Here is a 14,164-nt window from a genome sequence, read left to right as displayed (position 1 = left end):
GGCTCCTTTTTAAAGGTTTTAACAATTGGCTCGGTGTTTCTGATGGATTGTGCACTCCAATTATCTTCCTGGCACAGTGTGAGAACGCTGAACCGGTCAATGTGCTGCTTCTGTCAGATACTGTAAGTCTCTGCCCTCCCTGGTGTGGTGGATTTTCCTGATCACAGGGAAACTGGAGCAGAGAGAGAACCAGTTATGTTGTAAGGAGTGGAGGCTCGAAAAAGCTGAAGAGGAAGGGGGGGTGGGTGAGTAGGAGGGGGGGTTGTGGTGGTATTTTCCTGCATGCAGTCTGATCCTAAAACACAGGTGCAGCCTCCATGCAGTCCTCTCTGCCTTTGAGCATACCCCACCCCCCTCCTCCCGGGCTGCAAAGTGTTTGTCCATCTGATCCTCCATTAAATCCTGATTATTATGGATTTGTCTTTTTCCAACCTGTCATTTGCAAAGACGATGCGCTGCTAAAGGTTATCTGCTGAGGGTGTAGATCTGACAGTGGGATTTTTTTTTTCTTTTGGAAATCAATGTCGCAAATGAATAAAGCATGAATTAATTCAGGTTTAAACTCTTATATAGAAACTTGTATCCAAATCCTGCAGAAAGGACAGCAGGTCCGCTCAAATAAGGCGGAAAATAGCGCACATGTCCCTATCATGAGAATGACGTTTGACAGCGCCACAGTTTCTTTTCAGTTGCTTTAACACAAAACAACACTGCACAACTGAATTTTAGCTTGTTTTTCAATGCAGCTGCGACCTAATCTGAGGACTCCTGCCTCCCAAAGCGTCTCAGAGAAGTTGGAGAGAATAGAGGAGCTTCACAGCTGAGATGTGGGGCTCCCAGCGGCGTCATGCAGAGCCGATCATTGTCTCTCTCACACTTTCTAACTAGCCATTTCACAACATCCAGACAGCGGATCGGGCCGTTCGCAGCAGCAGCAGCAGCAGCTTTGCCCTCAGGCTTTCTTTTTCCCCTCCCTTCGACCATAACTAACAATTTGGATTCACCGCACGGATGAGGGCAATTACTGGACTTAATCTATCATAATGTCCCCTTTCCGATCGGCTTGATAGTCAAATGAGTTAAGCAATGGCTGAAGAGATCTGAGCCCCCCCCACACACACACACCGCCACCCTGGGTGCGAGAAGCGGCTGTTAAAATGAATCCCAACTCCAAGAAAAAGCACTTAGGTTTCACTGAGAGGCAGATCGGTGGTCACCATGCACAGATCGGCGGGGTTTACACTCGGAGAGCCGCTGGGTGCGTTTGATTTCGGATTACTGTGACAACGCCGGACGACTTCTTTGAAGGGGGGAGATTTTTTGAGGAGTCCGCTTCCTCTTGCTCCTGTTCGCTGTCCTCCGGGTTCCTGCAGGACTCCAGAGCCGCGGAGAGCCCATGCAGTCGCCAAGGTCGGTTTGTCTGTTAGTTGGAGACTTATTTTGAATTTGAACCCACGTTATCTGAGTTTATCTCACACAGTCCGCTTTTTGGGGGGCTTTTCAGATTCTATCTCTATGCGCTACAATGTGTCTGCTTCTCAACCATCTGCACAGTCAGATGGTTGGATTTCTGCAACATTAAGAACTTGATCCTTTGCTGTTGACGATATCCATAATGATAACAACTAAATATTTAAGGGAAGACAGCAACATCACGCAGCACTGTGCTATTTATCATATTATAGTCACCGTTTATTACAGCAGAAACACCGCTGAGGCCACTTTATATCTGACAGGGAATAAAGGATGATCCCCCTCGGAGCAGTGCAACAGGACAAATACGCCTGCTGGTTGCAGATTTTCACCTTTTTCACAATCCTAATTGCATGACAGCTGTAATTAGACCAATAACCGGGCTGTCTATAAAGCTCAGATTTAATGACAGGTTTGGTTGTCCTCGTAATGCCATGTGCGTTTGTGTCATGATTTGAGGTTTCATATCAGAGCTCATAACAAGCGCCATCTGTTGGAAAAGGGGATCAGTCCTCTGTGAGCCTCCAGACAAGATGCACAGAAAGAAAAAAGTAGGCTAGTGCACAAAATGTGACACTGCACACAAGATTACTTACATTATGCCATATTTAGGATGTGTGAAATGTCAAAACTGTGTCTTCTCTAAGGCCTTTGATGACAGGTTGGACAGGTGATATCAGAGGTTTACAGCAGCACATCATAAAACGTGATTTGATTATGCCTACTGGATTTATGGAGATGCTTTATTGCCATATTATGTCACCTTTACCTGTCACAGCATGCGGAGCGCATGATCTGCCTGATGTCTCTGTGGGGATATTTCCGAATTCATAGATGCTTTGTCATTTTATGTCAGGGAGATGTCAAACCCAAAGCTCATTCCATGAAAAGCAATCAGACAATCTGTTGATTAATCACTAAAACTATTAACCATGAGCCAAAATGGAGCTGATAGCAAACGCTCGATGAAGAAAGGCGACTGACGAGACGAGGCCCCAGCCTCATTTTGACTGGCGGTGTCGTCAAACTGATAAAATGAGACTTCATGAATGGAATTAGGGCTGCAGCTAATGATGATTTTCACTCAGGATTAATCGTTAAGTCTATAAAATGTCAGAAAACAGTAAAAGAATAAAATGGCCATCCTAATTTCTCAGAGCTCGAGGTGATGTCTTCAGATTGCAACACCTCCAAAACACAAAGATGTTCATTTAGCAGTGATATGAAACAGAGAATGCTTCTGTGCCATTGTTGTCCACTGACTAATCTACTAATTGACTAATCATTTACCCAGTAATTAGACTAATTAGATATTTCTGATTCAGAAAATAGAATGTATACGGCTGTCCTGACAAATGGATTGTGGACTTCACAATAATATCCAATGACACATATGAAATATCTGCAGAAGAACTCCTTTCTCCAGCGTCATTGTCACGTTGCAGATGAATGCAGTCATGCGCTTGTATCTCTAAATATCTATTATTAAAGACCACAGCTTACAATCGTGATGCCAGAAATGCGACCATCTGTCAATCTTTTAATCTTTCAATGACTATTAGCTTACTATTCATTTAAAAATTAGTAATCGGCTGAAGATTTCTTATTAAATTAGGCAGAAATGACTAATTAAATGACTAATTATATGAGCAGGGGCAAACCATGTCAAAACACAGCCTATTAACATCCTAATAGTAAATGATGTGCGATGGTGCACCTTTGTCTTCAAAGTCGCTGCAACAGGTGAAGATTACAAATGTACAATCTGCACCATCTGTTTGTCAGATGTGATGGACACAACAAAGATTTTAGGGTTTTCTAACCAACACTCGACATCAGTCACCATTAAAGATATCTGCATCAAAGCCCTGACAGTGTCACAGGACAGTTTCACGCCTCAGACTGCCTCTACAGCCACAGTTTCACTGCTATAAAGCCAAAAATGTTCCACCATTCATCAAAACATATCGCCAAGCAGCTTATACCATTCAGCTGCAGTCAGTCATTTCAGGTGTGAATGCCTGGCATATTAGAGCTGGAAATCAGTCTGCACAGGGCCACCCTTGTTGAAAACATGTGTAGGCTCAGACCTCATTGTATACGAACATATCCATCATCCATGAGAGGCACAGCAATCACAAAGACATGCAGCGCGCTGTGGAAAAATACTGTACCGCCAGCCACGGCCAGAACACGCAGCCATCTGTCTGGATGTATTTTGGTTTAAATGGCTGCAAAAGACACCCGTGATAAGTCATTTGCACAAGATAATCAAAGGAGGCGGTATCATGCCTTCTAGAGGAGGGGATCACTCCCTGCTCTTGTGATCAGGAATGGAAATGTATTCAAATCCTTTAAACCAGCATGGAAAAAAAACTATGACAAGTGAAAGCCTTACATTCTTAGATTTACTGAAGTGAACAAGTATTATCAGAAAATGTACACATGAATCAAAAGCCAAAGCCCTCCTTGCTCTCCTTTTCTCACTGTTGTTGTGTTAACCTGTGAGCAGGCACTTTGCTTTTGATTACTTCATGTGCTGTGGGGCGGTTTAAGGAAGCTCTCATGTTTAATGAGCTCATGGTCTGTTGTTTGCTGATCAATATTTCCGTGAGAACATGCAGCTCATGTTTCTAGTATTTCTTCTGGGACTGTTGGTCACCTAAGAACCTGATGATGAGTTTATATCATATGATTACAGGCATATTACACAAAGTGGGTTTTTAAAAGCTGACTCGAAATGTGCTGTCTTTACTTTCACCCTGTGATATTCTGTTTGATTTAATAGGTTTATGTTTTGGGAGTTAAATTACCTTATGACCCTTTAAAATCCAGTTCCCCCTTTCTTACATGTCCCCTCTCACCATAGTATGTCTGGCAGTATCACGCAGAGCTGAAACTATTGGGTGATCAATCAATTTATCAATCAACAGAAAATTTTTGTCTACTATTTTGATAGTTGGTTAATCATTTCCGGTATTTTTTTGAGCAAATGTGCCAAATATCTGCTGCTTCCACCTTTTCAAACATGAGGATCTGATGCTTTTCTTTGTCATGTATGATAAATATCTTCAGATGTTCGACTGTTGGTTGGGTAAAACTCATCTGGTTATTCAGCTTTGGAAAACTGTGAGGGATAATGCTCACTATGCTCTGACATATTATAGACAAAACAAGTAATCAAGAAAAGATCAGTTGATACTGAAAATAATCGTTAGTTACAGTTAAGTTAAATATATCCGGTATCAGCCTGTTCCATGGTGTGAAATATGAAATATTGGAAGCCATGTTTTTTATGGCTGCTCCAGTTTAAAAAAAGGGGGAATAATCTTGATGTCTTTTGCATCATTTTGTGCACATTTATCCAACATTAGGCCTGACAGATGTGGTATCTTTACATACTGTGCGTTTATGTGGATCTGTTTGGCTTGACTCTGTGTGACATGACTTTGTAGACTACTAACTGGCCAACAGTGGCTTCTAGCCATCATTTAAGGTGGTGTCTATAAAACACAGTAGGTTTAAACATGGCACTGATTGGCGCCATGAAGAGGGAAAGCAGTTCCCACACATCTCTGAGAGAATCAACATGGTGTTTGTTTATATCGCTGGTTTCCCTCCACTCTGTATTAATGTCTGCACACGTGCTCTGTGGAGGTATGACAGTTTTACCTTTCAGGTTTTCCCCTCACAGTGAGCTTATTGTTGTGACCTTTCTTACATGACGCTGTGGACTACCACTTTGCGGGCCGTGATGCCGCGGTCGCCGTCGAACAAGTCGGCACATTGAGATGTAATTTGAAACTTTGAGAAGGGGGGTTTAAGGGCAGGACAGGCAGCCGTGATTGGTTCAGTATGTCCGCTGGCCCTTCGGAGGCAGCACCTTCTCGACACTCCCTAAAAGGAAGAGAGGCTGCCTGCCTGCTTCCAGCCGCTCGTCCCGCACGGAGTGTTAGCTAGCTAACGTTAGCTAACTCGGCTGTAGCCGTTAACTGTCGTACCGAGGAGGGCAAAACAAAAAACAACTTCTTACCAGACAGTGATGAGAAGACGAGACAGACTCCAGATCTCTTTTATGGACTTTTTAGTGTTTTTCCAACGAGGACTCGGTGGCTCTAACTCTTCTCTATCCTTCCTTAATCCGGTTTGACCAGGGAGAGGAGTGAAGTGCGACCCCGAGCTGGATGGATGGTTATGGGGAAAAGAGGAAGACCCTCGGCGCTTGACGTGTGCAGAGTCCTCGCCGTGTTTCTTTCACTCTTCCCCGCCGGTAAGATGCTGCTTTTTACTTTTAAAACCGTTTCAAAACCCTCTGGTGTGTTTTACTCCGATATGGTTAACAACGCTATGAACATGTTGAACTTTGTCTATCACAAAGTAACTCAGCTGAGTTCGTCTTCAGCGGTCCCTAAGTTAACTTTTTTTTTTTTTTTTTTTTTTAATCACTTTGACCGTCAAAGTTGCCAGGTTTGCTCTCTATTTATCATCCGAAATATTTTTGTGATATGAAAATTGAACAAGAGTTATTCAGTGCACCCGAAATTATGCGGTTTTAGTTGAAATCCCTAAATTATTATTAAAATTGCTAAGTGTGTATAATTCGCCGTAGCAAAGTAGTTGCTATCGTATCAAACTCAATAGAAAAATGATTAAAATCTAGCAGATTACAGAGATTTAAGGCGAAGTGCTTCCGTGCAGACGTCTGGAAATGGTTTGAGGGTTTGGAAAATATTACTACAGGCTTGAAAGTGAACAACCGTGCCATTACAGCGCCGAATTTGACTAGTTTAAGCAGTTTTAATCAGCTGTATTAAACTTGTTTTTTACTCGAGAAAGAGAAGACAAAGTGAGAGGTCTTTTTGGAGCTGCTGCAGCCCCCAACTCTTGTTTTGTTTGGGGGATGGGGCATGCCTCAGTATTTCACATGAACTTCCACTAGTTTAGTTTTCCCCCCAACCTTAAGTTTGGTCGTTGATTAAGCAAAGAATTGCATTATGGGATGTTTTAATTGTTGCCCTTCAATTGTAAATATTTGTCATTATTATTGTTATTTTTGTACAGCTTATGGTGTTGATCTTATGGTTTTAATGTGCCTGTTGAAAATGGTTTAAAGCTCACCATAACAGCTATTTTGCTCATATTTTTCAAACGCTCCAGTGAAAAGTTGTCCCATAAATATGTATCACTACATCAGCAGTGAAATTTTGTATGAGAAACCTGCATCTTTGCATTTAAACTGACTCAACATCCTTGTGATTTGACAATAGGATGATTGCAGTGGGTCACTTTTTGCAGTGGGGACACCTCATTCAGCTCACCTTGCACGTTTGCCAAACCCTTATCAGTTTCCCTCTTAAGTCACTTACCGTCCAACAACAAGGTGATAATGCACTGATAGCTGAGATCAAGATTAGTTTATTGCCATCTATCAAATGGGTGGTAAATGGAGAGATGATGTGGGGGTTGGAGAGAGCGGCTGCAAGGCTTTCAGGAGGGATATTGTTTTAAGTGTGACTTCAAAGTGTTGATATGCCCCCCCTCCCTCCAAGAAACTGGGTGAAACTTCTCACAGCCCATTCAAATACATGCTTTATTAGTCAAAGGTAATACTAGTCAAACATGGTGTCGCAACAGGGCATCCTGAGAAATGTTTGAAGAACATTTGTGTAAAGAGTTTGCCGGATGTGGCAGTAAAGCTGGAGACAACAATCTACGGCCGAGCAGTGTTTATTATCATTATCATCAAAGGTGTAGATTAGGATCCCGAGTGGCATTTTACTTGTACATAAACCAAAAGTCACTGGCCGTGGCTCTCAGGTCAAGGAGGTTCAGAGCTCCTTTTTGCTTTTCCTCGTGAGGTTTTGTATTTACTCAAAAACACAATATTTCATGCTTTAAAAAGGTACAGATTTGTATAGATATACATGTTATTTGTCAGTTTTCACGGTGCTGAAACAAATCAGCAGCAACACACAATGATCCTTTCTATTTCTTTCCTCTGTCATAGGGGTGTTTTCAAAATGTTAACCAAATGCCAACTAGATAATAGACAAAACCAAGTACGTGTGCAAAAGATAAGAATTACTGCTTTAGTAGAATGTTAATAATTTGATGTATAGTATGCAAGTGAAGTAAGACTACATTTGGCACTGCAGCCCAACAACAAAATGGCTGTGGGTATTAGACATAAGTTGGCATTCATGACTGGTTGGAAAAGTCCTTTATTCTTCTTGTTTTAGATCCAGCATCATGTAAATCTGTGGAATTAAACTATCATCAGTCAGAGCCCAAGTGTATTTATAGCTTTATCTGTGTCAGGATCATGTTTCTGCATGACGTGGTGGCCTCTGGTTTGCTTCTTTTGTTCAAACCGTATCTTGTTCCTCCCTGACAGTGAGTCTGCAGTGCAAGATCCTTAAGTGTAACTCCGAATTTTGGGCCTCCACCTCTAACTCTGGACCGGAGGAGGAGTTTTGCACGGCGCTGCGAGCATACAACAGCTGTGTACGCCGGACCGCACGTACCTGCAGGGGTGACTTGGCGTACCACTCCGCCCAGCATGGCATAGAGGATCTAATGAGCCAACACAACTGCTCCAAGGAGGGGCCGACCTCTCAACCGCGTGCCCGCACTCCGCTCCCCCCTCCACCCCCGCCGCTCCTTCCTGACAGCCAGGAACGCTCCGATGGCCCAGAGGTGTGCCATTATGAGCGCAGTCTTCCACGGAACACAGCGCCACCTAACTACACCCACTGTGGCTTCTTCGGAGACCCACACCTCCGAACCTTTGGTGACAGCTTTCAGACGTGTAAGGTGGAGGGAGCCTGGCCGCTCATCCACAACAAATACCTGTCTGTCCAGGTGACCAACACTCCTGTGGTGCCGGGGTCTTTGGCTACCGCCACAAGCAAGGTGGGGATCCTTTCTGTTCATCCTGTATGCATGCTAAAGTGGTACTATTACTAACAATTGATTTAATTTATCAATTCATCTGCTGATTATTGTTCCCCACAACTGCAGAATAGAAAAAGTACTAATAGTACAACCATGCAGCAGAGTGGTGCATCTTTTTGTAGTTTGTGAAAGAAAGCACAAAGAAACAAATGCATGCATATCTGTTAGTTGTTACTGACTGCCAGCAGTTACTAAAAGCATTTAGGGACTGTAAAATGAGGTCAGCGTACTCTCTGTGTGACTGTGTGAATGCTGAACATCAACTGTTGGAATAACCACCAGTGCTATAACATTACACTGAAACCACGTCAGCTGTGTACTCACAATAATACAGACCAAGTTAGCCAGGCTAGCCAGTTAGCTGAACACTTTGTGAGGCTAATTTCCAAACAGGCTAATTACTAAAATGAGTCTGTACCAACATTCCAGCGGTACAATAAATGCAGTCCACATCCACTAGACACTGCAGCATCATGATACACAGAGAGTGGGGTTATTGTGCTACATGATGCTGATAATGTGACTTTGATTATTAATGTGTTATTTAAAAGTTGCAGATAAAAATATTCAGCAACAATTGTGATAATCACTGAAGTCATTTATGAAGCAAAAATTGCAAAACATTAGCTGGTTCCATCTTGTCTGTTTTCTGTCATTTCGTATTGAACATGTGTGAGTTTTGGATTTTCCACTATTTGTTAGTTACCTGTTGCTGCACCGCTGTCGCATGTTAGCATCAGAACATGTTGCTGTTTATATTTCTGTGTCCATGAGCCTCTTCTCATGTGGTTATGTGGTCTGATTGTGCTGTGGGGCTGCTTTTCTGTCAAACTGTGGACTCTGGTTAGTGTTTGGATGAGTTCCATAATAACAGATAAAGAAGCCAAAGCCAGCTCAATAGCAAAGATCTCGATAAGCTTTATAAATGATATGTTAGTATTATAACAGCAGTGCTGTATCAGATGTTAACATGAGGCTCCATTTTCACTGTTCACAGTGGAAAGCTCAGGCTGATGTTTGGCCTACTTCTAGGGCAGTCCACACCGAGCACATTAAATTAAAAACTGCAAATATTGTCTCTACGTTCTGAGACGTTTTCGTTCACAGCTGTATCAGCAGCGCATTCCTCCTGGTTGTTGTTTTGTTTCATGGTACATTGGTTGGTTTGGTTGGCAGTTCCTGAAATGGCTTTCAGTAAAACTTGAGGTCAAAAACAAAGAAGTCTGAGTATTTGTAGTTGGCAAATTCACTTAGAGAATTGGTCCAGATTTAGCAAAGTTTTGACAGCAATGACTGTGGACCTCAGCCACTTTGCAGAGTACCAGAGCTGTTTAGACTGAGGAATAAGAGGGCCTTGTAATTAATCACATTGGTAGAAAGTATAATTTTCTGCAATCAAGGTTTCTTAATGATGCTCTATTAAGCATTCGTGGGGGTTTTTTTAGCTTTTAAAGTAATGGCATTTTCATGTTGCTGTTCTTGGAAGCAAATGAGACAGCTTTTTTAAGATCTTGATTCTGGACAAAGGGAAAACAAGGCAGCAGCCAATGCCACCTGTGCAAACAAGGCCCCTCTGGTAAAAGATCTGCATTAGCAGAGCTCTGTGTTTGGTACATTGCTCTCGCTAGAGCAAATAAAACTGTCTGGTTATTTCCATCTTCATTCTGAGGGAGGGATAACAGAGGCATTTTTCCTTTGTTTGTTTTCATTAAAAGCTTAAGAAATGAACCAGGACAAAAAAAAAAAAAAGAAGTTAATGTAGGTGGGAAATATAAGCGGAAGGAAGGGGGGATTGAGACAGAAGTGGTGCAACAGATGAATTGTCGAGCTAATAGAGTATTCTGCAGACTCCCCCAGTCCTCTGTCCCAAGCGAGCAGACATCAGAGTCCCCAGGCCGCCCTGATATCGCTGCTCTGACAATGGCTCATTGGTGTCCTGATGAAACCAAGCTTGCAGAGTCCTGACCAGTCTCACTTAATTAGCTGCAGAGTATATCGCTCTGTCCTGGCCCAACGCCACTCCCTGGAGCATAGTTCTGGGGTTCACAGGCAGGTTTTTCAGTGCTATGAATGGCTCGTCTTTGTGTCTGCAAACTGAGGCCTGATTTTACATGGCCGAGACTCATGTTTTTTTGAGGGCGTTTACCTTGGCCTCCCCCATGTTGAGCCAGTGCTGAAATGTGACACTTAAGTGGGGTGGTGGGGTAGATGGCACATATTGCACAAACTTGTTCTTAATGCAAAAGCATAAGCACTTCCCTTTTTAAATCTGATGTTTACATTTCCTGCCGTTTACTAGGATTCTGCATGTGGCCAGAAAAACACAGCCGCTCATGACTGCGTACTTATGAGGATCTGAAAGGCAAACGCATGTGGTCATTTCTGCTGAGCGCTAATGAGATCTCTCCTTTTTCTTGTGTCCTCCTGCAGCTGACAATCATCTTCAAGAATTTCCAGGAATGTGTGGACCAGAAGATGTACCACGCGGAGACAGATGAGCTGCCAGCCGCATTCGCAGACGGCTCCAAGAACGGAGGGGATCGGCATGGGGCGAACACTCTGCGCGTGGTGGAGAAGGTTCCTGGGCAGCACGTGGAGATTCAGGCAAGGTACATTGGAACAACCATAGTGGTCCGGCAGGTAGGCCGCTACCTGACCTTTGCCGTGCGGATGCCGGAGGAAGTTGTGAACTCAGTGGAAGAAGGTGACAACCAGGACTTGTACTTGTGTCTTCACGGCTGTCCTGCCAACCAGCGTATCGACTTCAGGAACTTCGGGGCTCGAGCAGCTGAGGCCCACAGCACAGGAAGGACCAGGAGTGGCGCCGGGGCCCAAGGCTTTACCTACCAGTCTGCCAAAGCCAAGTGCAAAGAGCGGCTCCCAGTGGAGGACCTGTACTTTCAGTCCTGCGTGTTTGATCTCCTCTCCTCTGGAGACATAAACTTCACCATGGCAGCCTACTACGCCTTTGAGGATGTAAAAATGCTCCACTCAAACAGCGAGCGATACCACATCTTTGAAAAGGATGCTTTTATGAGCAACGCAGCGCAGAGGGGCAAAGATTTACTTTCACTATTCCTCCTCAACCTCCTCGCTGTCTTATTGTGGATTGAGTGTTGTACAGTTCATCTATAGTCCCTTTACAACAGTATCCTCATGGTGTATGTGTCAGTGAGTGTTAGAGTATCATCGCTGTGTCGTACATTGGCTGCTGACATCTGCTCTGGCTCTGTGACGTGACCGGTGGCTTGCTGGTAGGGTCGTCCCAGCCCTGAGTCTCATTTTAGTGTATTGTCATGTCTGGACTTTGGGCTAAAGGCGAGGCGAGTTTCACCGTGCTCCCACCTCTCATCACATGTATTTAGCTGGTTCATGAGATTGGTCTTTGAAGAGGGCAGCGGTGAGAGAACCCGGCCACTCCAGAGCTCAGGATATCCACCTCGGATTAAATCCCACATTCTCACCGGGGCTGCATGCCTCTGGGAAGCCGGACAAGATGATCTTTTGCAGAAAGAGGAGTTTGCTGATCCTCCCTCCCCTGATCCCGTCATTGGTGCCAAGCCAGTGAAGCTCTCTGTGGCTCATGTGGCGAAGCGAGAGGACCTGACAGGGGCTTTTGTTAACCTAAGGCCAGAAGCAGCTCTATGTTTGATTAGTTTCCAGCTTTGGAAAAGCTTGAGCCTTTCTGGAGGAAGCACTCAGCCAAAAGGATGTCAGAGCTGCGTCTCCAGTTGTCTGCTGTGGAGATTAATGGGTCATATTGTTAGGTTGTGTGTGTGTGTGTGCGCGCGTGTTAGTACAATATGTGTGCAGAATTCAGCGTCTGTGGTTAATTTTGTGTGTTAGTGGGTGCAGGAGTTCCCAGAAATGAGATAACAAACCTCCAGTGGGAGAAATCTTTCCCATGTCTTTATGCTGCACCCAAAATTTCAGAAATAGAAAAGCAGAGACGCTCCGCAGTCTCTTAAAATGGACTCGATCAGCCAAGTAGCAAATCCCAAAAGGGAACCGATAAAAATAATCTCTTTTCATCTGTACGTCATTTTCAGTGTCACCCAGCCTTTCACGCCATTGTTTGATCAGACAGTGTTTGTATTTTAAGTCTGTAATGTGAATGTAGCTAACAAGCAAAAGAACAACCTTAGTTAAGGGCGCTCGAGTGTTTACAGAATTTAGATCAACCAATCAAACGACGGCACCTCTTTGATAGCATCTTGTGAATTTAACTGTCCGTTTCAAGTCTCAGCTGTGGCCAGCAGCGGCGTAGATGCTGTTAGTGCGAGCTGTAAAGACGTCACCTCTAGTCCGTTTAGCATTTCGTAGACTAGCCAGTGTGCTGACCTGACTGTGGCTTAGTACGTAAATGATAAGCATATGTCTGTAGACGTGATTTCATGGCTTAAGTCATTGCCAAAGAACAAGCCCTTGTGCCAACATTTCCCCAACAACTGAGTTTTCATCTTCCAGTCTTGAACAGTTCACATTCAGGGGATTCTTGATTGTATATAACTTGTGTTTGTGGGTGAATTTGCGGATTCCTGAAAACTTACAGTGACGCGCTATAAAAGCAGCTTTTTTTTTTTTTCTCTTGTTTTTGCAGCCTCACCTTTGCTTTTCTTGTGTTTCATGATAGCACTCCTCACTGCGAGAGGTTTCCATTTGAACTTTGGCTCCCAGCTGCAGTATCTGGTAATGTGTAAGTCATCCCTGTAGATACTGTTACTACTCGGGCGCAGTTTTACGGCCATTTATCCTTTACACTGAAGTATTCGGCAGGCCTTACTACTGCTCTTTGGAACATGTATTGGTGCAACGACAAAAAAAAAAAAGAAAACCATACAAACAAATGATTGTAATGTTGAATCTTGTGTTAATAGATGTAATTTGTATTGTGAGTTTTTGCAGTATCCGGTTCTACACGTTTAATGTGAGATTGTACATATGTTTTGTGAGTTGTTGAGTTTAAATTTGTATATTACCAGTTGTGTTTTGAATTTATCACTCCAGTTTTTTGTACATCCGATGTTTTGGTGAATGTGAACCTTTTTTTTTTTATTTGAAAAGGGATTTTTGCAAAAACATGAACACTGCAGAACAGCATCTTCTTTGCTGAATACAGCGCGCTCACCTAGTGTTTGTGGAGGGAGTGATAACTCGCTGGATCACTCTTTGCTTCCTAAATGCCGCCCACCTCATCTACAAAGGGAATGTAGGAACGTGTTCTGGGGTGTTCGTGTTTTTGAGTTTAAAGCACTTTATGTTTTCTTTTTCATTTAGCTCTTATTTGGTTTGAAATTCTGTCAGACTTGTACTGGTTCAAAAATTGTAAAATAAATAAGAAATCAAATAAAAAAAATAGCTTAATGGGAAATGCCAGAAAGATCAAACTGTGTTTGTATGTAAAGCAAATGTTGTGCCACACGCCAGCTGTTTATAATGTAAATTATTTATTGAATAAAAGAAAATGTCTTGTTAATGAGGTGTCCTCCTGTCTCTTTTCCTGTCTTTTTTTTTTTTTTTGGTAGAATCACCATGCTTGTTTTCTCGCCACAGTTTGCAGTGTTGTACTGCCCCCTGCAGTAAAGATGGAGTGGTGAAGGTGAGCAGATGTGCATGATAAGAAATGGTCAGGAATGATCCTGAACTTTGACTTATGCTTAAAAAAAACTCAGTAAAAAGCTTCATGTGAACAAACTGCAAGTAAGTTTGTATTAAGAGGCTGAAACTAACTCTTTGT

The 14,164-nt window shown here is 43.1% G+C and overlaps 1 protein-coding gene across 1 annotated transcript; it reads left to right on the top strand.

The window, feature by feature from the left end:
* The first annotated feature begins 739 nt into the window (after positions 1–739).
* Positions 740–13,903, top strand: rgma (repulsive guidance molecule BMP co-receptor a). Its single transcript, XM_076733572.1, has 4 exons — positions 740–1,410; positions 5,628–5,743; positions 7,868–8,385; positions 10,858–13,903. Exons 1-4 carry the CDS (start codon positions 1,397–1,399, stop codon positions 11,560–11,562), a joined length of 1,353 nt encoding a protein of 450 aa, XP_076589687.1. The 5' UTR covers positions 740–1,396; the 3' UTR covers positions 11,563–13,903.
* Positions 13,904–14,164: the final 261 nt, after the last annotated feature.

Source organism: Chaetodon auriga, chromosome 6 (assembly GCF_051107435.1).
Source record: "Chaetodon auriga isolate fChaAug3 chromosome 6, fChaAug3.hap1, whole genome shotgun sequence".
Lineage (NCBI taxonomy): Eukaryota > Metazoa > Chordata > Actinopteri > Chaetodontiformes > Chaetodontidae > Chaetodon > Chaetodon auriga.
This window is presented reverse-complemented; position numbering and strand designations above follow the sequence as displayed.

Bases quoted from the DNA above. Each gene is read 5' to 3' on its own strand.
- rgma (XM_076733572.1), top strand. The intron at 5,744-7,867 runs GTAAGATGCTGC...CCTCCCTGACAG, and splicing joins TCTTTCACTCTTCCCCGCCG to TGAGTCTGCAGTGCAAGATC. The intron at 8,386-10,857 runs GTGGGGATCCTT...GTCCTCCTGCAG, and splicing joins TGGCTACCGCCACAAGCAAG to CTGACAATCATCTTCAAGAA.